General features: G+C 30.8%; 1 protein-coding gene across 10 annotated transcripts in view; it reads left to right on the forward strand.

Moving 5' to 3' along the window:
- Positions 1 to 25,048, forward strand: part of LOC132919374 (RNA-binding protein Musashi homolog Rbp6) — a 376,780-nt gene that overhangs the window by 245,919 nt on the left and 105,813 nt on the right. For all 10 annotated transcript variants that reach the window (XM_060980942.1, XM_060980943.1, XM_060980946.1 and 7 more), the window contains one exon: positions 244 to 285. In XM_060980942.1, coding sequence (XP_060836925.1) covers positions 244 to 285 — 42 coding nt within the window. The remainder of the gene's footprint in view (positions 1 to 243; positions 286 to 25,048) is intronic.

A 25,048-nucleotide genomic window follows, 5' to 3' on the forward strand; every position in this document is an offset into this window, starting at 1 on the left:
TGACTTGAAATTGGTACATCCATTAGATATTTAGATAACTATAGCTTTCTGTAACTATTTATATAATCTTTAGAATATTAGAAAAAATATTAAGATATTATTATTTAATATTTTGATTGTTAAATTTATGGATTACATTATATAATGATACACATGAATACACGTTTTTTGTCTTTAACTGCTTATGAATAATTAGTGTGATAATTATATGTATTTATTAATTATTTCCTTGGTTTTTTACAGATTGATCCGAAAGTGGCATTTCCACGACGAGCACATCCGAAGGTGAGTAAAACTTTTACTTTATACATTAAAGAAAATACATTTTAAGTAGAACATTTTTCCCGAGAAAACTAAAATAAGATCAGGTGAATAGTATATTTGTAAAACAAAAAATTGTATACTCATCTGCTTAATTAAAATTATGAATTAGTTAACATTGATGAACGCTATTTTCATATTTATTATTTTTCTATACATGCTAGGAGATTAGTCAATTCACCTAGTAATAATTAAGTAGGTACATTCGAACGTATTCTTAGATAAAATAATATTCTATAATATAATATAAATACATTTTGTAAATAATAAATAATAATAATCAAATATTAATAATGATTTTAAAATATTATTATTATTACTTACTAAGAGTATGAGTATAATTTAAATTATAAAGACTTTTATCTATTATTACATTTACATCAATACAGACATTTACGACATAAAACAAAGAAGTTTATTATGAATTTAATGTTATATTATAAACGACTTGCGTTTTAATTAACTATTTATAATAGTAAAATAGACGCATACTAATGATAAAATATCGTCGTTATAAATTAGTTTAATTTAGTAAATATTTTTAACATTATGATTATTTGGGTTTGGGAAGAGTGGTCAAAATTAGATACGAAACTTGCTGCAGCAATACATAATAATACATTAATACAGTACCTTAAAATAGTCGTATATATAATTTTAGTATAATAATGTTTACGCGTCCATTAAAGTAAAACCAAAATATTTATTATAAATCTTTTTAAAGGTATAATTTTACCGATTTTCTTGCACCGTATTATTATTTCTTATCGTTTTATAATACAACAAATCAATAATATTGGGTACCCATGGCAATACGGTTGGAAATTTACCAGAGACGTAACATGTATACAGTGAAAATACAAAGTCTTTAACTTGCAGGCTATACTTTGGCCATGCATCATAATATTACACATATTCCCTTACATAATGTATAACAAAAATGTACGAAATACCTGTACAAAGGGTTACTTACACTTGACGAGCTAAGGGATATGTAGTTTGGTAAGAAAAAGGATGAATTATTTAACCAAAGTGATCTTCTTACTGAAAACTACGTTTTTTTCTATAGATATATAATATATAAAATATTACATTATATATTATATATATGTAATATATACATATATTTTCCTATTTTTCGTCTTTTTGTAGACAAAAAAAATCAGTGTTTTTTTCTTTAGTTATACAGCTACATCGTACAATTCGAATGCTTTAAACATCTACATAATATAGTTAATATTTTAATATTGTACAAAATTAGTTTTCTTATTAAATTTATATTTACAATTGAATTCCTATTAACTTGTTTAATCCAATTGATTTAAAAATAATATCAGTTATTTATACATAGATTTAATATAATTAACTTTGACATGAAACAATAAATAAAAGTAAATATTTTTATACTTTTATGATGACACATATTTTTCTTTTTTTACCAAGAAAATATTTAATAATTTCAATAATTATTATTGTATCTACCTATTCTACAAATTCTATGTAGACTGTGTAAATATTATATCTTATATCTTATATAACATGACATTGACAGATACTTCAGCATGGTTGGAATACTATAACGCTCGTTTTGTTTTAAGTAAAAAATGCAAATTCGTCTGCGGTAACAATGTATCGTGTAGCGGTATAGCGAATATTTTTCAATTATTGTCTGTATCAAATCACTTATAAGTTTGTATTTATATAATATGCCTATACACTTTTAATGACCGTTCATTTTCTTATAAGCTAACATTGCAGTTTATTTATTTCAAAGTGTGGTGATGTATTTAAAAACAATGACATTCGTAATGTAGATGAAAAAATAAAAAGAGTTTAAGTAAATGTATTTATGTCTGAATATATTATTTTTTTTGCTCTTTACAAAGACAATAGAACGAGATTCGAGTTCTATTCATATACATTTTGCAAAAGGGGTTTCTGCTTAGGGGAGCAAGCAGACACTCCGGTTCGACCTGCACATATTGCCAATATTCTGAAATGCTGTCGGGCGAACATACATATTGTAGGCGGATTTCTTGGATACCTTGTTTTTATTGAAAAGTTCAAAAGCCGGATGACTTGTTGTGTTCTCGTTTAATAGAAATAAAAAAAAAAAAACAGGAAATTCGTACACATAAAATGTGTGTGTGTGTGTGTGTCTGTGGTATATACGCCTAACCTAACAATACAATGGAAAAAAAACACCAACGGTTTTCTATTTGTATACGCTCTAAATGTAATTTATCCTCAATTTCATGCAAGAGGTTATTCAAATATGGTATTTTTTTTATGTCTAATATCAGATGTTTTATTCACATTGACCATATTGCTGGGAATTTGTACCGCCGGTGTAGCCTACGCCTTTAGCCAGCACCTCCGTTTAGCGGTTTTATCATATAAATATACATATACCTACCAATGTATGTGTACAACACTATATACAATATACATATAATATATGTATATATTGTTCTAGTCTGCCGTCTTTCAATTTATTTCTCCGACACAGTAACGAAAGTGGAAATTGCTTGTTAATAAATTAAACCCTTAATAATTCTTTTTTTGTGCGCGCCGCCGTGCAGTTTGAATTTCGTTTCTTTTCTTTTATTTTCTTTTATTTATTTATTTATTATTATTTTTTTTTTTTTTTGGCGGGCCGAGACACGAAAACGGAAATTATTACCGAGCAATATAAATTCCATCGGAACATTACACGACCGTCGCTGATAATAAATCACCGGTTGTTGTCAAGACGAGATACAATTAATATGATATTTTTTCTTCTCCGTTGCCGTCGTCTTCTTCTAAAATTAATACTGGCGAATAATGTTATGACGGGGAAACGAACGAAAATAATCCGACTGCGACACGACCTCACGGGCGCCGCCGCCGTCACCACCAACTCGTTTCCAACACGCCTCTGGTTCGAGTGAATCATTGTTCTGCCAGTCACTATATACACTGTTTAATTTAATGGGACATTGGAGTTTTGAACTTTAGCCTAATATGACAGCTATTAAGTTTTGTTTTATTGACCTTTGCAAAACCATCCTATAACCTTTATATGGGGCCAGTCTCTCATTTTGTCTGTATCTCGTATTTAAACTGCAAGCAAACCTTAGACACTTGACGTATACGTTTTACATGATACTTCAATAAATATCGTTAATTGTAAATAAGTGATACAACATACAACAAACATAATATTGTATTACATTATATAATAATAATAACATTATTGCAACAATAACAGATTATATATTTTATAAATAACTAATTTAAATTTGAAATCGCTGCACCCCCTATAATTATATATCTAAGTTTGTGCTGGAGAAGTGGTCTTTAATTTAAAATAAACTATAAAATAATATTGTACTGCAATAAGCAAGTAAAATAATAAAAATATATTATATTAAAAAAAAACTTTAATCTGGTTCGACGATTAGCATCTGCAGGATATGCAATAATTTATGAGCTTCTTTTGTTTTAAAATCTAAACACATATCAAATGTAACGGATAAAAAAACTAAATGATAATTTAGGTACAATTTATTCTCACTTACTGAAAATAAACGCATTGTACCATACATCAAACATGAATTTACGATAATTACATAATTTTATTGAATTTTACATTGAAGTCCCAATAATTAATAGTTATATTATTTCAACCCACTTTTTCCGTTAGCCGATTAATAGTTAAATTTATAAAAATATTAACTTACCATCAATAGTTCTCTACTGGGGCTTCGTTCCTGTGTAATATAACACTTCCCATATAGCCGACAAGCATGCAACCCTATATAGTGTTGGAAATGTCTGATAGGATTTAAATTTATGATGTAACCTAACCATAATAGTTTTAGTTATCACATCACAAGTATTTCAACATAATATTAAACCTTATGTCATTTCATATAATTTAAAAAAGTTGTTCTATTTCATGCATTTTTATTTATTTTAATCATTATTGTTTTTTATGATATTGTCTTGTTATATAAAACAAACTATTTCATTTTTTTTTAATGACAAATGTTCTGAAATAAACTACAAGTATATTTACATTAAGAATTTATTTTGAGGATACAAGAACACAATTTTCAGTTAAAATATACAAATTATTTAACGAATATAATTTGAAAAATGTTTTAATTAAATGTTAGTCTATTATAGTATAAATAAGAATGTTTTAAAAAATCCTTTGATGTTTTGTCCTTGGTAAACGACCATTGCTTTGAAATTTCACTCTATGTCTATTTTGTCAATCTTTGAGTACTATATCCTTTTCATGCTATCCTAATTGGAACTATTGAAGTGTGCCGAGAAAAATACCTACAGTATACTCGTATTAGGATTGACCAGGTTGTTTTAATTTTAATTAATGTATAAAATCTTTTCACATTGACCATATCTAAAAAAATTTTGAATAAAATACGTTTAAAAACTGTTTTCCAGTTGAACAATAATATAATATATTTTTTTTTAATTAAATTTTAATACAACTTTGTTTTTGCTTTATTATTTTAATACTGAAACAAAATCAAATGTTCATTACTCCTTTAATTTAATACCATTTATTTATATTGTTTTTTATTAGTATGACGTGTGCATGTATAATATTTCTAGAAAAGAAAATATAACTTAAAATATAGATAAATTGAAGAATTATTTATCGATGAATTAATATTTATGTATGTATGTATGTATGTATATATATATATATATATATGTTTACAATACACGAGCACTATCTACGCAAACATTCTTATAAAATAAATAGATACTTTAATTATATCCCAATAAAAAAAAAAAAAAAAATGAAAATATCCTTATTAGATTTAAGTACGAATATACTTAAGACAGGTTATAATATTCTAGCACTTTCTATACAAACCGACTATCCCTCTTGTCAGCCGTAGTTAAATCCCATCAAAAGATTATAACGATAATATTATTGTGACAGCGGTGGCGTAGTGATAACATACGATTATAAGATATGCAATGGGCTCGGATGACACGAGAAAACGTTTTGTTTTTGCTAAAAAAAAAAAAACTGAACTCATCGGTAGCAATTGTCACTGGCGACGAGACGCGATGATGCATAATCGACGTGTCTTCTACTTGGACGAAACACAGCTATTCAACTCCTTGGAAACCTGTAATGTTTTTCGTAATGCGGTGGCACAGTGGTGCTTTGCAAGCACCTACATATATTATTATTGTTATTATTCGTTTAGTTCTTTGGGTCGTGTGGTGCTTAGTCTGCGTTTTATAATAATTAAAAACTCGCACGACTCTGTATATTAATAATAATACGTGTTATTTATAACACCTACACGAATTATATTCACACATACACACACACACACACACACACACGCGAGCAGACACCGACGACCCGACTGCGTTTATTTTGCACACAATAAATACTGAGCGCGCGTGTATTAAAAATCATACACACGCATTGTGTTATCGTCGGCGTATTGTACGTATTATATGTTTTAGACGAACAACGAGCGACTCGAAGTTTATAAACTTTCGACGTTCCCTTCCACACACACACACACACACACACACACCTACACCCATCCATCCACCCACACACGCGTATATATTATATACACGTTGCTGCGACTGATGGGGACGACGGGGTTAGAGAAATGGTTTTTTGCGGGGGTGGTGGAGAGGGTGCAGGTCTGCCGACGGTCTGGGGACGGAATAAATTGCTCGTAAGTCATACTGTGTTCCTGTACGAGACATTTCATTATTATATATATTATTATACGCGCGCACAAGCGCGCGGGCGCGACTTTATCGTTACGTGTGTACGCTCACATCGTTGTCGGAGTTCTTTGTGCGCCGCGTATGTGTGTACGTCGTCCGCGACCGAAAACTTTGTTCCGGTTTATCTGATACGCGAGTAGGTACCTCCCGACCAGCCACGCACGCAAAATAATAATAATAATAATAATAATAATAATAATAATGTTGATGATGATGATGATAATATTATAGATGTATTATAATTTATAATAACAACATTGCTGCGTATCGCGTGCGATGTAGACGTAACGTTTTCGGCCCGACAAAGACGCTTCTCGTGATGTATATACATATATACATATAATATATATATATATAATATGTACATGTACATAACAATATAACACAGTACTATTTATTTACATATTATTATATTATTATTATTATATTAGTGGCCTACGCGCCGTTAAATTCAATATTATTCTTCTCGGTTGGCGAGTCAAAGCCTGTTTAATCCGAAGGATTGCTATTGCGCATTAATCGCTCGCATTCGTCTAACGCCATTACATGCACCTGCGCACCTCCGTATCCTCGGCGCGTGTTCAACGCACCCCAGCCGTATATGTATATATATATATAATAATAATAATAATAATGATAATGTTGTGTTACGCGCCTTACTGTTCTCTTTTGAGAATCCGATACACCACCATCGGACGTTGATGTCACGTTTTTTATACGTCGTCTATCAGAACTCAGAAGTACCTGCGAATTAGTGTCCACAATTTTGACCCGTCTTTGGTTCTATATATACTTCTGTACAACAAAATTCATTGTTTGTTTTCTCGAGAATAATAATAATTCCGTCGTAGGTATATCGTTATTATATAATATATTATATTTTGAATTCCTTTTTCGTATGATGAGAGAAATCATACATTTTTTCCCCCACAAACAATCATAAATTTGCATATTATACACGTGTGTATAGTATTTATATGTGTTCGAGAAATATATAATCGTCGACCGAATATTTGTATAATATACGACTGTTGTGGAGAATCAAATCGCCCGTGACATATTTTATTTTATATGTATTGTGTAAACCCCCGAAATCTATAATTCTTTGACTTCTTATAGATTTATTCCATGTACACTACCACCACCACACCATCACCACCACTATTGTCCGCCCAATAACTCACAAAAAGTTACTATAGTCAATGAAATCCGACTTACTTATTCGAAGTCATTTACAAACAATGTTAACGACCGATATCGCTAATGACGCTGGCCAAGAAAGTTTCAGTTCAGCGAACACTGTTCTTACTCTTTACTTTTAGCTTTAGAGTTTTTGTTCAGATTTACGAGAATTTATAAAATAGTTGATTATATTTTCTTTACTTTTTTTTTAATGTTTTTACCAACTAACCGTGGAGATATATTGCTCAAGTATCAAAAACATTAAAAAAAATATATTATAATATAGAAACCATTCAAACGTAATTATTTTCTTAAAGTTTATTACAAGCTACACCGTAATAATATCATTATATTATTTTAATTACCCTGTAACAAAATATTTTCTAGTAAAAAGGTTGATGTTCTTAAAGTTTTAAGAACAATAAAAAATAAATCCTCACTTTTTCATGTACAGATTAGACACGTTTATTAATTTTCACCCAAAATATTTTTTATTTCTTATTCGCCTATAGAATCAATCATGTTTTTTACGTAAGCGACATTATTATAATATATTTCAGTGATTAAAAATCCTTTTAATCATAACGCCTGTCGCCTGTAGTAGTGCAGTGAAAAGGTTTTTGTTCGTAACTCCAAGTTTAATACATAAAACACGTTGAATGCTTGAATGTATTAATGTACATCATGTTATATAATTATTTTGAATATTAAAATCTAAAATATTAAAGTTAGTATTACCAAACTATAGTTGTACATTATGAAAAAATAATGTTTAAAATTTACATTAACCAGCATTTTGATTTTTTTTATTCCACGCAACTTTGTTGGAATATATTGTTTGATATTCACTTATTTGAAGTTCAAATAATTTGCACTGTTATATAAATAAATACATTTTTGAAACATGTGATAAAGACGTTTAATTTTAACCATTTTATTACTTTTATTATTAATTTGACATAAATTAACTAAGTATAATAAATAATAATAATATTTTCACGGCAAACCATAATGTTTAAATTATGCAAAACAATACAAAACAAAATAATAGGTATTGAAATATGAAATTGCTTTATAACACGTAACTGTAAAATATATTAGAAAATACGTTTATTCTAGTGTTATAACTTACAATCAATAAAACATTTTTTTTTTCATATAAAAATCTATACTAATTTTTGTAATTAATGTGGTTATATAATAAATAATTTCATTTATGGATAAAATAAAAGTTATTTTATCACATTTTGTTCAATTAATAATACATTTTAATAAGACGTATTTTTTAAATATTCATAATCATTATATTAAATATTAGCATTTATACCCTAGGTTATTAGTTACATTAAATGTTTATCGAGATAGTAGTTTAGCTATAAACGTTAACCTATTATTTATTTAAATAATTATTCATTTAAACTTAGATTTTTTAATTTCATAAATTTTGTTTTATTTAATTACATTACATTTAATTTAATCGATGAGATTTGAATTTGACCACAGTGCTGTCTCTAAGTCGTATGATGTAAAGCTGATAAAGTAATTGCATGTGTCTTGACAGTGTAAGTTAGTTATTATTTGTCTTATATGACTATAAGTATCGTTCCACAGATTACATATTATTCTTAAGTTATTTTTTTGTTTTTAGGAATTCACTAATCTGAATAAATAATACAGTCTGTTTATAAATGTGTTTTCTTTTCTATTTCGAATTTAGATTTTTCCACTTACTAACAAAACTTTTGATTATTTTTGCAAACGGATTTGTTATTTGATTTTGATTTGTTCTTTTATTTGTTTATTTGTTTTTTTTTTTTTGTTTGCGTTAATTATAATATTTAAAAATATTTATCATAATGATTTAATTAAAACGTATTTAATTTTCCTTTTAAAATTTATATATGTTTTTGGGCCAATGTTTTTCTGATATAATTTTTGCTACATCTATAAAACTGTGATCCTATAGATATAATAATGCAACAAAATCCATTAGGGACATTCAAAACCATTTTGTTGGTAAATTGTTGGATTGTGTCAGAATTTGAGAGTATTCTAGAATTGCTACCACCATGAATATATTATTTATGACTGCTATTCTCCCCTTAACTCGGGCGGGATCAGTTAATCAACGATAATTTTAATGGAACTCGAAGTTCCTCTTAACCCTTTCCCCATCACCACTTGACTGTACATCAGCTTTATTTCATAATCCTCGAAAATACCCTTTTCGTAAAATTCATTTTAAATGTATCGATTCACACTAATTTCAGTACACGCGGAATCCGTGACAATAACATAAATAAAACATAATGTTATTGCAGGAAGACGTAAATTGACTTTGAATGTAGATAGCGTGTCAAAATGTAACTGAACGTAAACTCAAAAATTATTCATTGCAGTGACGTTTACAAAAGTAAATCGCTAATTTGATATCTTTACGAAAACTTTTTATTTTATAGGAATTCAAATTCGATTTTTATTTTCAAAAAAATAGTGTTAATGTGTCCTATAAAAACATATATTACCTATTTATGCAGTTCCTTTATTTTATATCTTAATTATTTTGTACGCTTAACCTTGTTTTACAACTATCAATTTTCTTATTACGTAAGAGCCGATATTATTAACAACCGAAAGAATTTACCTACCTATTATAATGACGATCAATGAAATACAAATCTAATAAAAAAACTTGAATATGAGACTATATATGTATAATAAATTAAAATTACAATTAACTTATCTCGGAACAATTTGTAGCACATAATAGCGTATTATTTTTAACGAGAAAAAAAAATTTTAATGTTAAAATGATTTTTTATAGGTACAATTAATGTAAGAACATTAGTATTATAATAATACATAATATACCTAATGTCTGTTTTATAATTATATGTGCTATGAATGCAAGATTAATTTTAAAATGGGTCTAGAGTGCTAAAATCAAAATTGAACGACTGCAGCAGCTTTTATAAAATATAGTTTAGAACAATTTTTCAATTAAACCAAGTTTGATATCATTAATTTGCTAATAACTGCAGTACGCGTAATACTTTTGTTTCCTCTTTTATAACAATAATAATAATGAAAAAATAAAACAAAATAATGATAATAATAATAGGAATCTTTGTCATTTATACGGGTAGAAATTAATTTCCAGCAAGCTTTCCGTGATTTCGTACATTCTTTTTTTTTGTTTCCGGTCGGTTCACCCCTTCAACACACACACGCGCGCGCGCGAGCGCGCACATCTACACGCGATATTATTATTACCCACCCGGGGTGACCCGTATACGATTCGTGTTTGGGCACTCGGATTTAGAACACCACCACCGCGATGTAACCATACGGCGCGTTCCAGAATAAATGACCAACACGACATCCCGAGTAGGTAGTTTAATTAAATTCTGACGTGAGCATATTTTATTTTACTGGACGACACAATATTACAGTAATGCGTACTTTGTCTACCGACACGCGCACTCCCAATCGATCTATCTGAGCCAATAAATCTGTATTATCCATTCTTGCTATTCTAAGTATAATATAATATGCATGCTATACGCCATTTCGGAAATATTCAATTGATAATATATTGTATAGTAAATCGCCTATAATCGCTGTGATCATAAACGCGTGAACGTCATCAGATGAAGGTGAATGGGGAGGTTGTGATATGATTGGGCAGTGGAAACTACCTGTATTTTTAATTGAGGCCCTAAAAGTTAAGCCTACAAGTCAGGTGTTTTTAAAATATACGATAAAACAATTGACGATACCCACAATAATAATTTGTCCGTATTATAATATAAAATAATATAACTTGTAACATAGGTACTCATATTATATTACATTTGAGTATAAAAATCATCGTTTATAAAAGGATAAATACCGAATGACCCAATACCATTTGAAGTTGTTAATATTCTTCTACCTAATATTTACAAAACAGAAATTAAAATAAGCGAACACGATTATTAAATATTATTTTTGTTATTATGATGAAATTATTACTAAACATAACATACTGTATATACATTATACAATATACTATGTTATACATTACACATATTTAGAAATAAAATAATTTAATAGGGGTCCATCTAACATTCGTACATAATAAATTATTACGTTATTTGCTTTATTTTAATAGAGGGAGGATAAATAATTGGAGACCTAAATAAACTACTAATCATACTAACTGAAATTTAGGTCTACGTACGATAATTCCACACCCCATCACCCCCCAATAAAAATTTGAAATTTCAACATTGCTCTGGATTATATAAAATTTGATTTTCTCGAATAAGAGACTCAGCACAAGCTCGTAACCAAATAAAACAAATGGTATACTCATGTAACACAATGTAATAGAAAAAAATTTCAAAATTCCAAAATAGTGGGACTGGGGAAGTATAGCTATAAATAATAGCGATATCTATGTATAATGATTAATGATAATATATAATATATAGCATTATTATAGTATGTGTATGCGTCTATGCGCATCGCCGAGTGCACGTCACATACGAATCCGATGGTCTGGGCAGACGACAAACATCCCGGCGGCGGTGTCGCGTAGCCTAGGGGATTTCGCAACAAATTAGGCACATCAACATTAATTACGTTTGCGTCCGGGACCCGTTTCGCGCCCGTCAAATTCCGAATTCAAACTAGATTATTCCGTCCTGCCCTGCTCCGCCCCTTCTTCAACCCATTGCGGCGCACTATCCACCGCCCGCCCGTTCGCTTGCGCTTTAATTACTCTACGGAACGCACTCGTCCCGCCACTACTCGCTCGTCGTCATCGTCTCGTCTACTGCCGCTGCGGTATATCATTATATTATACACCCGTGTACCCAATGGCTTAGCTAGAAGAGCTGCGGGAGATGCTGCAGGCTTTTCCGAATTTTGGGGAAAATTTTAAAACGCTTTTAGTGTTCTAGCATAGAACTTCTATGAACGTATTACGAAGACGTAATCGCACGTATTAAAATATTGTAATTTATGCGAAAGCATGTGCCCTAGGTGATAGGTGCTTAAAGTTGTCTGAAAATTACATTTTTGTATATTGTACAAATATTAAATTATAATGTTATATCTATTATTATATTGTCTAATTAAAAATACTATGTATGACAATAATACCATATTGAGCGAAACGATAATATTTCAATATTTTTTACAATTTCATATCATTTCCTAAAAAATATATAGGTACATTTATGAACTATTTAGTATAACATTTTTATGTAATGTTTAAAAATAAATGTATTTATTTATACCAAAATATTATGACATACTACAATTATTTCTAATAATTAGCACGAACACAGTTAAATTTAATGACGTTTTCAAGGATATAATAAACAAAAATTATTTAGCTAAATAAAAAGTAATCTATGAAGTACGGATGTTTCATGACACAGCATTTTGACATATACATAATAAACCTCGATTTTTCAATAAATAAAAAAATATATATATACAATTTATTGAAGAATATTTATATTTGATACAATATGACAATATACGCACAAACCGAACATTTTCATTTGTCGATAACTTGCATACATTGTTCGTAATTATTCGCACTAACATCGTTTTATAATTTAAAACGATATACAACTATACTAAACACATAAAAATGCATTAGTAAAAATAATGCTTAAACGTAACTGCTAACTGCAGTTTTGTGAATAACGACGCTCTGTAATTATTTACAGTTTTAATTTTATGATAGTAATTTTGGCATATTATTATACCACGATAAATTGGATTGGGTGAGTCGTTTTAAAAATGTATATTAATCATAACCCATTTGGGGTTTATGAATACAGTTTCGGACTCACCCATATTATATTATATTATACGTTACACGAGAAAATAAGCATTTTTTTCGCGTCGCATTATACATAAACCAGCCGGGTTGGAAGCCAAGCAAAAAGGTCGATCAACTGGACCGTAAACGAACACAAAGGTCCGTTTGGATAACTTTACGCGTGTCCAAGTTTTATGTTATTTTGTTTATTTATTTTATTTTTTTTTTTACCACCCCGTCAGCTCTTCTGCCAATCGGATATCGAGAAATATATATATATGCATAAAAGCGCCATGTATGCGTAAAAAATAACGTAGATCAAAAAGAATGGATATTTTTTCTGGTGAAACTATTTTCCAAATTCATCGAACATAATATTATATATTATCCATCAACTAAATTAAAAAAAGGAAAACAAAAAGTTTTTCACAAGATTTTTATTCGTCGAATATAGATTTGTATATTTAAATTTATTGTATTTAGATCATTTGACTGCATGAATAGTAAAAATAACTTTTAATTTGACATACAAAAAGAGTATAATATTGTACGGTTATGCCGCAGACTTTGAAACTTTTTTCGATAAAAGGTCAAGCGTATAGAGTGAGAGTAGTGGTTAAATGTTATAGGTGTAGACATGTAGTATTTGGAATAATGATGTATGCTATGATTCCATATTTCAATCTAAAATTATATCTATTAAATAAAAATATAATATTTTCAAACCCGTCTGCAGATTACGGCCGTTACGTTTTATTGTTTTTTTTTCAAAATAATTTCAGTTTTATTCTAATGATCTAAGTAAATACTTTAAATGATCATCTATTTGATATTCGTAATAATCATTTTATATTAGCTCATGTTCATAAAATTCACCATCTAGTTAATAGAAATCGTATAACATACTTTTATTACATTTAGTATGTACGAGTTATCATTACTAATATTATTGTATAAAAAACCCTTTTTTAATATTTATTACTGACGAAGGACGCGTGAAAATTATTATACCTATACGTTGACTACGCTTTAATATCCTGGAAATATTCATTTCTTAGCTTTAACATATTCGAACGATTCAACTTACTGTAGGTATATGCCACTATTTGAACTATTTTATAAACACACACACACACACACACACATATATGCATACATGCATGTATGTATGTATGTACGTTTATAAAATATATTATATTTGTTATTGCATGGTGGTTTAGATGGCACTGATATTAAAGTCTCGGGCGATTGAACATTTGAAGACGTATAATATTGTATATACATTTATATATATATATTGGTATGTATAATGTATATGTTTTCCTTATATACACCGATAAGGATGTAAACCCAAACACATGCAAATAATTCGTAAAGTAAGTATATGTGATATCGATACATGAACATTGAACAAATTATTTTCTAAAAGTTATTTAATACGTAGAAAATTTTTACATTATCCGGGGGAAGGAAAAAAGCATTCTAATTATTTATATACAATTGTATTTAAGACATTATTGGAGATTTTGTTATTCTTATAATCTTTATCATGTGATAATATAATAGAGAAATATTTTAGGAATAGAGCATTATGCTTTAGTCAAATAATACACATTAAAAAATTATAATACCTAACTCTAAGTAACTGAACAGATAAATGAAAATATAATTATATAAGTATAATCATTAGATTTTTAAAACTTTGTAGTAAACACCATGCTAAAATATTTAAAATGTACAAACATAATGCCATGTAAAGTCTTATATAAAGATTTTTTTTTTATTTTCAATAAAGGGTTTATCTCACGAAATCGTTATATATTATCAAACTGAAGTAAGAAATATAAGGATCAAACCTTAATAAGACAAAAAGGAACATAACTGTGGCTCGTTGTATGTGGTTTGTACTTAATAAAATATGAGTTTGGCAATAATTGATTTACATGCCTAGGGAAAATATCACTATAATATACAGATATAAATATCATATAATAACTATTCCAATAATAACAAGTACCTACATCACGGTGCAGTGCAAAATAAAAATAGAAAGCTGAAAGCTCATGCATCCTGCAGATTGGTTAGGTATTTTAAAAATATATTTTTTTATCTCGTGAAATTTTTGCAATTCTTATTTAATTATTTTACTTTGGAAACTTTAAATCATATATTCAATTAACTTTATAATAAATATTAAAGATATAAATCGAATGAATACAAACTGTAATAAATGGTAGTAAAATAAGTCGTTATATTTTGACTGCTTCGCCAATTTGATATTATTATAATTAATAATATCCATCATTAATCCGGTGTGCGTATATTAACAGGAATACAAATATTTAGAAAAATATTCTCTTTGAGTATTTAAAAATTATAATCACGCATTAAAAAATTAAAGAAATAAACAGAAAAGTACATAAATACTAAATTAAATTATAAAAGAATTTTATGATAAAAAAACCAATTATATAACATCGAATGTGTTATTAAAAGTTTTCAAATGAAAATTAAATCATACGGAAACTCAAAATTATAAATGTATCTAGCGAAATGTGCATTTTTAACAAAAAAAATCATTTGTAAATTTTTATATACTTAATGTTATTAGACACCACCACCGCCTCCTTTTCATTCACCGATGTAGAGTTAGCGAACGTGCAGTTGTTTTTTCAAAATGCAAATCACCAGCCGGCCGGCGGGGATAGGAATGCTCAAGGAGCAAGCGGTTTATTATTATAATTTTCTTTTTTTTAATCTCGAACGGTGGACGGGCCTAGCTTTGCCGGCATCTGCTTTTCGTTAGATATTCCCCGACGGGGTTTTCGTGCGCATATAAATGACTTATTCAACGATTTGCTTACCGTGGTTGACACAAAAGTCATGGAAACGTGTAAGTACCTATGTATAAAATATTATTATGTAAAGAAGACGTTCGGTGTGTACTACGTATGAATTGCGGTCAAGGTAGACTCGTGGGTTCAAATGCCTCACGATATAATATCCCAGTGATCTGCTTGGATTAGTGAAGCGTTGGCGGTGTGTACCTAATAGATGTAATATCGCGTTTTAGTGTTTTTGATATACGTCGATGGTAAATGTGTTATTTAGATGACAAGTAAATTATTTTCTGATAGACTATTAAACCTTACATTCAATACAGAAGCATACATAATGGTTATATTGGGCGCACGCATAGATGTGAAAGTTAGACGAACGCGTAAACAATTACCCTAAATTAATTTTGTGATTATTAAAGTAGGTATAATGATATAATATTGATTGTTACGAGTTAGAAATAAAGTGCATACCATAACGGAAAAATAATAACAATATTATTATAGTGTGATTTTTGCCGGAAAATGCTACTATATGGAAATTTTAAAATTAACTTGTCATGAAAACGTATGCCTGCTTATATATGCTTCAGTATTTGATCCTCAATATACTGTAGACGCAAGTGGAGCTTGCCTCGGTTTTTTTATTTATGAATATATATATATATATATATTTCACCACACAGTCAAAAGTGGTTTCTGAAAAATCCATAAAAAGAAAATCTCCCCTCGGTTTAAAAAAATAATAAAATCCACTCAAAATAAAAAGGAGGGAAAACGTAATCGCGGGCTCCCTGCGCCAATTAAGCAACGCCACGAGTATCGTCTACATTATCGTGACAGCACCCGCAATGAAAATGTTACCTATAATAAATAGTAGATTATATTATGTACACACCACTGATCGCGCTTATAAATCCAACCGTTGCTTGTGAGGGTGTGGCTGGCTGCAGCTAGTGGGGTCTATACCCTTACACGTCAATCGTAGTAAGCGTGGCAGTATTATTATATATAAATATATATATAATTATCAAGATACTAAACACGGGCACCAATACTCTCGTGATAGTAATTAATAGTTCCCCACGTGTATCGCGACGGTTACTTACACATAATAATATAATGTATAATCACGATTTGTGAAAACCACGCGACACCGTCATCACGATAATAACACTCATGATGACGATGACGACGGGGCTGCTATCGCGTTCAACCGTCGTCGCGTTATGCACCCCCGCCTTTGAGCGAAAAGTTCTTTTCTACAAACAAAACTCTATCGCGCGATCGTATTACTGCAGCGGTTCAAACGGCTGCATTAAACGCGGCAATCGCGTGTAAGTCCCGTTCAGTAATAATGATAATAATATTATACACGCTCCGCTCGTGACCGCGTCCGCGGTGGGTTTGGCTGGTTGACCGGCAATATTATTATTTTCCTCGACGTATAATATTAACAATACTAATGCGAGCATTGTCGCAGCGTTTTGCCGGCAGCGCACGCTCAGACATCGATCGAGCCGCTGTATAATAAAATATTATAAAATATAAAAAATAAATAAATCGCGAATGCCGCACATAATAATGTATAATATATTATAAATTATTATTGTGTGCATATCTACCTACACATAATATAACCCATTGGTGGATAGTCTGTGACCGTTATTGTATCATAATAATATATTTTATTATTATACGCTCGATATGATGCGTATATAGGTAACAATAAATATGATTGTACGGCGAATACGATAGTATAGATACTATTATTATTATTATTATTATAACTGCCACTCGTTACTTCGCAGACAAACGTAATGTATTGTATACCTAATATAAAATATAATATTATTATAATCAATAATACGTTGTGAGGACGAGGAACGTAATCGTAGATTATACCTTTAAATTTTACTTTGATTTTATAACATTGAAACATTGAAATTGCATTTAATTCAAAATATTATATCGAAAAAAATTTAATGAGATAATAATTATATATAATCTATTATCATATATTTGCGACAAAACTGCAGGTTGCAACTTTGTTCACTTTTCTTATTATATGAGCACGACTTGATATTAAATTATAACACTAATAAATTCAAGAAAACATTACCAATAATTATATAATTATATAAAAATTGTGAGTTATTGAAAAAATTATATTTCTATATTTCTCTGTCCCACTCTCTATAATATATTATTACACCTTTACTATAATTAATAAAAACATTGAATCTGATCGTTCATACATAAAACTGATTTTTTTCTATAATACTTAGGTTATTTATATTTAATTTTCTATACGGAACAAATTAATTTATTTAAAATTTTCCGTGAAAGTATATTTACCTGACGTCTGAAAATATTTTTATAAAAATATGTTGAATATTTGTTATTAAATTGATTTCGAGATGAGCAAACTAACTAATAAGAATATTATTTGTAATTAACTATTTTAGCTTTCTTTGTTCAAGTATTTATAATAATATGTATACATATACTGGTATACATTTCAATTTATTTTTCTCATTCCTCTCGCAATTGTTTAAAACTAATGAGTTCCTTTTGTTATACAAATAAAAAAAAAACACCAATGATATTTCGTACGCTGAAATGAACGTTTACTTTCCATTTATATAAACCCTTTTAATAATCATTAAACTTTTTCTTCTCGGAAGAGCTCAATATGATAAACACGATGAAATAATATTTAAATTTAAAACGATTTTTATTTTATTTGTTATAATTATAATTATTATTATCATTATGCTCAGAATGACTGAAAAACTAAAGTCAAACAAAACAGTCAGATATACGTTTTCTTACTAGATATAGATGATTTTTTTTTTGTTCGGAATTGAATATGATACTCAATACTGTCATTGATTATAATATAAACAGTGATAGTAGGTACGTGACTTTATTTTTTACTGTATAATAATATAATGAGATAATAATTTGATTGTCTTTAAATTGTATATAAATAGAAATAATATTAACAATAATAAATTTTAATATATTATAATAATACGATTCAATAGCTATTGTCAAATCTATTATTAGGTAATATATAGTCGGCAATATGGATGTAATTGTTTTTATACAATTCCAAATTCACTTTAACTTATACCCAACCTCCAGGGATATAATTCAAATTGCACGTACTTTTCCCCAAACATTATGCATATAACTCGACCGTATATGTGTATATTATGTTCTTATTAATCTATAATTGGCCATTAAAACGAACACATCCCATAAATTATAGAGGGAAAACAAAAGTGCTTCGTTTTATTCGAAATTCCTTCGCTGGTGTACTACACATAAAATATTTGCGCAACGATTCCGCAAAAATAAACAATGTAAACAAATAAATAAGTAAAAACGTTTTATAATAATATTATATTTTTATTGCTTTATTGCTTTTATAGCAATTCATAATAATGTCTCGCTCGAGGTGTGATAAAAATATTAGCGCGATATCGAATCGACTGAGATGATCGTATCGCAGATAAATATTATTACATAGTTAATAAACGTGAACAAAATTAATAGGTACTATCTATATAATTATTATAGGTATATAGCCATCGATAAAAGTCTTACGGTATAATGCGACTATACACGCGATAAATGAAGTGCCGTTCGTTAGGAAAATATACATGGCGTGCCACACACATTGGCGTTTCGTATTTGTTACACTCGCTGGATTTTTTCTTCTTTTATTTAAGGGTGAAGTAAAAAATGCGTTTATTTTCCACCCCACGACTGCAGCGAGCAATGTGCATTGACAACCATTGCTTAATCTAGGCATTACGATTGGACGTGAGCAAATGCGTGTGTATAACTGCTGCAGCAGTAAAACCATTATACTTATGACTACCTATATAATGTACGAGTATTATATATGTGCGCTGTATAGTAAAGTTGTAAACTTGTAACCTAACCTTCATATACACTATAACAACTAATACTAATAACATATATATAGCAAAGACGATTGTTTCAATTGGATTTTATGACTTACATAACGCTCTACTCTATGCCTAACCAATAACCATATACCTGCAATATTATATTATACGTTTAGTATATGAGAAATTTATACGTTTAACACACGGGTATTTATCCTATATGTACAATAATACGCCAGTCATATTTTCTCTCGCTAAACGGATAAAAAAAAAAACAACGTTTAAATATTAGATAAATACGGCGTTTTTATAAGCAACGGTTATATACGTTTAAGACCCGTTAATTGCGAAACATGTGATTGACAGATTTTATACAAGTATCTCCAATACCTTTATATACTCATTGTAAATAGATTAAGTTAGAACGTATATACTTTTAACACAGTGGATATGCGATGATATAAACCGGGCTAATTCTTAGGGGCTGAAAAAAAATTAATCAGAGTACAGCGACCGGCTATCATATTATCTCACTTCTCCGCTACATTACCCCATTTTCATCATTGCGTTTTACGGTCCATTCGCGAGTGGGCATTATTAATTATAGGTCTTAATCATTTCATATCATATGAGCATAAATATCCGTATACATTTTCAATGTAAATATTTTAAACAAATAACAGTTTTTTTTTTGTTTTAAAAAGTTTGTATTCGCATTATTTGGAATAGGTGGGCATGAAATAATAATGCCGCATCAATTTACTAAGAACGTAATAGAGATGATTCTGATTTTATTCTCTTTCACTGGTTCAGCCGGTAAACATCTTTTACGAGACAAAAATACGGTGCTTTATAAAACCTTTATATTCTTATTTGTTTATATATATAAAATAAAATAAAAACCTTCGCAGTAAACGCTCACAAAAGAATATCGCAGATTATTTCCGAGTGCATTAGCGTGAAATTCACAAGAAAAAAGTGTTTATAGAATATTATTTACCTATAAATAAATGAAAAAAAAAATGTCATTAAATTTTTAAACCTGCAACTCATTTAAATTGTTTCGAATATAAATTGCGAAAAAAACAACGAAAATCCGCCATTTTACTATCGTTATTCTCATTACTGAACAAATATAAACTTTCGACATCACGTCGTTTTTACGGTATAGAGATGATATATTTTAAACATGTTGAGATGATAAAATATTTTAGTGATGTAATAAACAAATCATTGTGTGTGACACGATGTTATTTTGTGTTATGTTTTCTTTCATTCGAATTTAAATTCGTTCTCATTTGTAATATTTTATTTTCCTCTTGAGCTAATACCAATTTCCATCTGCAATAATGTACGAGGATAAAAAAGTCTGAAAACGATTGATATTTTATTACTAAAATCGCTATAAACTCAAAAACTAAACTCTAGATTAGCATGATTTTTTTTTTTAGTACCAAAACTTTTGTAATATTATTTCCTTGTGATTTTGGTATGCAAATCCGCAAACATAATATATTACCTATAATATTATATAATATACAACAATTATAAATTGTACCTACAACAGCAATAAGTAAAACGAACAAATTCATTATTTTTTCATAGTCGTTACTTATTGTATCGTACTTGATTTTTGTATCTAAAGCAAAATAGCAAAAAATTACAATAAACATATTTATAGATCGTTAGTGTGTACCACATTAGACATTGCCAAGTGTACACGGTCGCACGTATATCGTTTTGTATTAGGCCTATATAGGAATTCAATGTCATTATACGCATTATGCTTCGTGAAGGGATTTTTCTTCTCGTGGTTTATTTTTTTTTTCATATACCATAATATCCACGCGTCTCTTGACGTGTTTGAGATTTTTTCGTTGATTTATAGTTAGGTAATTCGCGAATTTTCGGGCGGCTTAATGACTCGCGGAATCGAGCTGCGGCCTCGATGATCGGTAGCGGTATGGGGGCGCGGTATAATGGGCGCGGGTGTGGGTACGGGTGGTCGTGACCACAGAGTGAGCGTCACGACAGCGGGAAGAAAAAAAAAATATTAAAAACTAATTATTCAATTGTTCCGTACGTATTTTTTTTTTTTTTATTCGAAAGATTTTTTTCCGACCTAACCGATTCATTAAAAAATGAGTTGTTCCTAAAGTTATTAATTGAAAAGCTCGTGGCGGCGGCAACGATGGTTTGGTGGCTAAAAAGGAAGAAAAAAAACTTTCGAGCCTATTATTTGGATTATTTATTACGGTCGTCGTCGTCGTCGCCGCCACCGCCACCGCCGCCGCTGACGACGATGCGTTCGCTCGCCGCCCTTGGTCGGTCGGTCGGCGCGGCGGAGGGCGCGTGTACACAGAGTGCGTGCGCCACCGTTGCCATGGGCACACGCGGAAGTCGCCGCCGCCACATAGCCGTCGTCGTCGTCGTATAGTCCTCGTCGTCGTCGTCGTCAGCGTCAGCGTCAGCGTCAGCGTACTCGCCGTTAGCGTAAGCGTCAGCGTCGTCGTACACGGCGCATTATTATACACAGCCGCTGCGCGCGTATAACTTCTCTCCCTCTCACTTTCTCTCACTCACTCTCTCTCTCTCTCTCTCTCTCTCTTTATATATAACGTAACATAGTAATCGCCGCCCCCGCCGCTGTTGTGCGCGCCGCTCGACTCGCCGACGGTCAGGTGCCGCTACCGCCGCGCCGCCGCTTCGAGTTTTCACCATCCCCCGCGACAGCGTCGCCGTCGCCGACGACGGTGGCACCACCGGGACAGCCCGCTAGGTGGCACCCCATTCGAGCGCGTTTCAAAGCACAGGACGGTACGGCAGCGCTCGCGGTCCCCTCGTCGTCCCGTCGGGTCTGTTGTTGTTATCGTTCGTCGTCGTCGCCGCCGCCGCCGCAGTCGTCCGCGTCGTGTCGCACCAAAACGCCACCGTTTTGACGCGATTCAACCGCCGTACATTTTTTTTTCGCTCTCAATAATACCGCCGCAGTACCGCAATATTTTATTACTATTAAATAGTTATAATTTTAATTGATTCGAACGTGCTACGGATATAACGCGTGCACCTACCGCACAGCAATAATATTATATATTATAATATTATTATAATTTTGTAGCCGACACTGTCGCTATACTGCTGCTGCTGCCGCCTGCTATACACGACTACGGTACACGCTGCTACCGCTGCCGCTCCAATAGCGTAGTGCTATTATAACATTATTATTACCCACGAGTTATCAACATCCACGTAAACACGGAACCCTGTCCGTTCGGTGGGTCCCCCCTTTTCCCCGTAGCCGTCTACGCAGCTCCTCCTCCTCCTCCACCTCCGCCGCAACACCATCACCATCACCATCCGGTTCACCACCATCCTTCTCATCACCAACACCACCAACACCACCAACAACACCAACAACACCAACAGTCCGTGGTCACTGTTTGCCACCAGACTCCTAAAAACATGGTATGTAATATAGATAATGATAATATTACGATATTGGTAAAACATCGGATTAATAGTTAGGTAATCGCGTAAATCTGTCGTCGTCGAGGAGTGTTTAAGCGCGTGCCCTTATGACATTTTTGCGTTATTGTTCCACGTCAGTGACTGATGTTTTTTTTTTTTTTTTTAAATAAAAATGTGTTTTTTAAAAAACATTTTACTGTATAGTAAAATATAATAAGTGCTAGCATATTTTTTTTTTGAATCTTAAAAGTTTTTTTTTAGTTTTTTTTACCCGTTTTTACCGCGTAAAATCACTTCCCGCACAGATAGCAGCACGGGCCACGCCGCGAAAACGACGGCTGTATGTTTTTTTATTTTTGTTTTTCCCCTTTTTCGGTCCCCGGACAATTTGATATAATTTATCGCTCCGTTCGCCGATCCCTATCCACCGCTATAACCACCTTCCGCTCCGCCACAACCGTTTCGTTTCCCGGTTGGAGCCCAACATATACAGTCCATAGGGTCGAACCCAGAGCGTTTCGGGATATCCGATTTAAATGCGAAATGTTTTCCACCCCCACCACCCAACACCCACTACACAACACCCCTTGCCGATCCTCTACCACCACCCACCTAAACGTAGCGTGCCACCACTTCTACCCACATCCCCGCCCCTAAACAACGCTACTGAATCACCCACCGTCGAGCGATATTGTGGTCGGCGCGCGTAATCACGGGACCATAATAATACAAGATTCCTCTCTCGCGTATATATGTATTATATTACATGCGTGCCGATTAATTATTATTATTATTATTATTGTTATTCCATACTCAAACAAAATATTATATCCGCTTATATTATAATTTAATATAATGCAAACTGATCTAATGTTCTAAAGCAAGTCTATTGTATTATAATAATAAAAATATAATATCTTCTATTTATTATTTCCTATTAGTCTTTTGCCTTTTTATACATTTTTACTTACGCAGACACGCAGTTACGCATATTATAGTCGATGGGAGGTATGCTACGTTTGTAAAAATTAAATTTGATTTAAAATTCAAACATCGTATTGTAAACTATGTTATTTTATTATTAGGTATGTAATGTACATATTACATACTACATAATACATAATAATAATATTTATAGATGCACCGATATAGGCATTGTGAGTGTCGTTGTTTTTGAAATACTGACGGACGTGCGCTTTAAATGCCGTAGATTTATTTATGACCGTGTCCCTCTCGGGTGGTTCAATAAAATATTTAAACGAAATCGTACTTTCGAGAAATGATTTAAAAACCCTCGAGAGCTAATGAATATTATATTATAATAAAGTTGGCCAAAATCTCGTCGATTTTTAAATTTTTTTTTTTCACAACGTTGTTTATATTATTATATTATTATACCTACTCAGTCGAGAGGATCGGGTTGAATTACATTTTTGAAATTTAAAGGATCGGTCCCGTTAAAACCCATTTTATGTAGAGATAAACACATGGCTGATTGGTACTTGCGTGATTTTCAATTCTGTCAAAACTGTATATATATATGAACCTTTTATGGTGGCAATTATGATGACACATATTTGTTTATCGTTTTGGAAATAAAATATGAGTCGATAAAATATAATATGTTATTTTCCTTGTGTGCATGCGTAAACGTACGCGTATAATTTTGTGTCAAGTTTTTAAGTTTTTTGAGTACAATTTATAAAATGTAC

This window comes from Rhopalosiphum padi, chromosome 2 (assembly GCF_020882245.1).
Source record: "Rhopalosiphum padi isolate XX-2018 chromosome 2, ASM2088224v1, whole genome shotgun sequence".
Taxonomy (NCBI): domain Eukaryota; kingdom Metazoa; phylum Arthropoda; class Insecta; order Hemiptera; family Aphididae; genus Rhopalosiphum; species Rhopalosiphum padi.